We start from the raw sequence: 2147 nt of genomic DNA, 5'->3' as shown, positions 1-2147 counted from the left end.
GGCAGGGGAGCTCAAAGAATCTGGGGCGCTGCCAGGAAAAGGCAAATTCTTAAAGTTAATGGTTTTAAGTGATTTTTGAAATCCTTGCTGGCAAAGAGGCCCGCCTCTCCCCAGTATCAGCGCTTCCTCATTCTTTGAATCCACGACTCCGCGGTATTCGGCGTCAGACCAGCCGAAGAAAGCCTGTTTGCAATTTAACCGCGCTGTGAACGCCCAGGGTCGGCGCAGGCGGGGCCTCGGCGGGCTGTTTTGCATAAAGGGGCGTGTCTTCTAGCCAGGCTCTATAAGTACCGGCCTCGGCGAGCGTGCACACATAGCAAGCTGCTGTAGGAATTTCTTTAGCTTTCTAGACCTTGGGCACTTCCCACCTCATTCCTCAACATGAAGGCGTTAAGCCCGGTGCGCGGCTGCTACGAGGCGGTGTGCTGCCTGTCGGAACGCAGCCTAGCCATCGCGCGCGGCCGCGGCAAGGGCCCGGCAGCCGAGGAGCCGCTGAGTCTGCTGGACGACATGAACCACTGCTACTCGCGCCTGCGGGAACTGGTACCCGGAGTCCCGCGAGGCACTCAGCTTAGCCAGGTGGAAATCCTGCAGCGTGTCATCGACTACATCCTCGACCTGCAGGTGGTCCTGGCCGAGCCCGCCCCTGGACCCCCGGACGGCCCGCATCTTTCCATCCAGGTACGCGTGGGCGTGCGCGGGGAGCCAGGGATAGGGCTGAGCGCCAGGGCTGGGATGCTGCTGCACCCCTCGAACTCCCAAGTGCCATGCTTAACTCTTCTTACCTCTTTTTCTTTTCTCTCAGACAGCGGACCTCTCTCCGGAACTTGTGATCTCCAACGACAAGAGGAGCTTTTGCCACTGACCTGGCCGTCTTGGCGCCTCCAGGTGAGTATCCCCACCTTCTCGGGGGTTGTGGGGATGGGGACGCGGTGGTGATTGAACAGTAAATCTTGGAACTGGAAGGCCTTTTAAGGGATTATATACCCCCTCGGTTTAGAGAAATCAAGGCCAGAGAGGGGCAAGTAACTTGATCATGGTCACATCAAATGAACGACGGAACCAATTTTCATCCATGTGCGCGTTTCAACGTTAAACGCACGTTGCTATTGCCCTCCCCCAGTGGCCAGAGATCCAAGAAAGGACGCGCAGGTCCGACTAAATAAAATAGCCATTCAGTTAGTAGTTTGGAGTCGTAAACGGAGCCCTCCCAACTGGTGTCAATTCCAAGAGGGGAGGGGTGGTGCAAGCTCCGCCTGTGGTCCTTTGGCGCCAACTGGGTGGGGGTAGCGTGGGGCGCGGAGTTATCAGCTGGAGGTAGAGACCAAGTTTCCTCCCTGGCGCCGGCCAGTCTGCGGACGGCCCCCGCCTCGGCGCGCTCGGCGGAAACTGACGGCTCTCCGGTCTTTTTTTCCTCCCCCACCCAGAACGCAGGTGCTGGCGCCCGTTCCGCCTGGGACCCCAGGACTCTGGCCGGAAGCCCAAGGGCATGGATGGACCCCAGCCTCTCCCTGCCCACTTCACTTCCCAAACCCCTGCCTCGAGGCTGGACCTGGTGCCCGGGAGCGAAGGACTGTGAACTTAGGTGGCCTGAAGAGCCAGAGCAGCTCTGGGCACCGACTGGGCAACGTCACCCAGCCCCACCCCACCCCCAAGTTCTAAAGACTGTCAAAGAGTGTGGAGGGGTGTGTGGTGGGGGGGACAGTGGCTGCTCCAAACTCTGCCAAGGCCAGCAGTAGAGCTGGCCTTCTGGTCTCGGAAAAAGGCTGTTGCCCCGATTATGAACTCTATAATAGAGTATATAGCTTTTGTACCTTTTTTGCAGGAAGGTGACTTTCTGTAACCATGCGATGTATGTTATTAAACTTTTTATAAAAGTTAACATTTTGCATAATAAACGGTTTTTAAACACTTGTGTGTATCATTTGATTCCATCAGTGCGAACACTTTCACAAGGCTGAATTTAGGGGAAATAAATGTTCTTGGAGTCTGGGGAAAGCAAACATTTATTCTCTATTAAAGGAGATGGGAAAATGCCCAGCTAACAGTGGGGTGGAGGGAGGGGAGGTAGAGAGGGCTCAGGGCGGGAGCCCCTACATTCACTGAGGGTTGGCGCAGAGGATATCCTGGGCCTCTGGCTAAGGCCA

At 56.4% G+C, this 2147-nt stretch overlaps 1 protein-coding gene across 1 annotated transcript; it reads left to right on the top strand.

Annotated features, from left to right (window-relative positions):
* Positions 1 to 300: 300 nt before the first annotated feature.
* Positions 301 to 1913, top strand: ID3 (inhibitor of DNA binding 3, HLH protein). Its single transcript, XM_036351918.1, has 3 exons — positions 301 to 681; positions 806 to 888; positions 1428 to 1913. The coding sequence occupies exons 1-2, from the start codon at positions 382 to 384 to the stop codon at positions 863 to 865; spliced, it is 360 nt and encodes a 119-aa protein (XP_036207811.1). The 5' UTR covers positions 301 to 381; the 3' UTR covers positions 866 to 888; positions 1428 to 1913.
* The last annotated feature ends 234 nt before the right edge of the window (positions 1914 to 2147 follow it).

The sequence above is a fragment of the Myotis myotis genome, unplaced genomic scaffold, assembly GCF_014108235.1.
Source record: "Myotis myotis isolate mMyoMyo1 unplaced genomic scaffold, mMyoMyo1.p scaffold_m19_p_2, whole genome shotgun sequence".
NCBI lineage: Eukaryota > Metazoa > Chordata > Mammalia > Chiroptera > Vespertilionidae > Myotis > Myotis myotis.
Note: the sequence above shows the minus strand (reverse complement) of the source record. Positions and strands in the feature narration are given on the sequence as shown.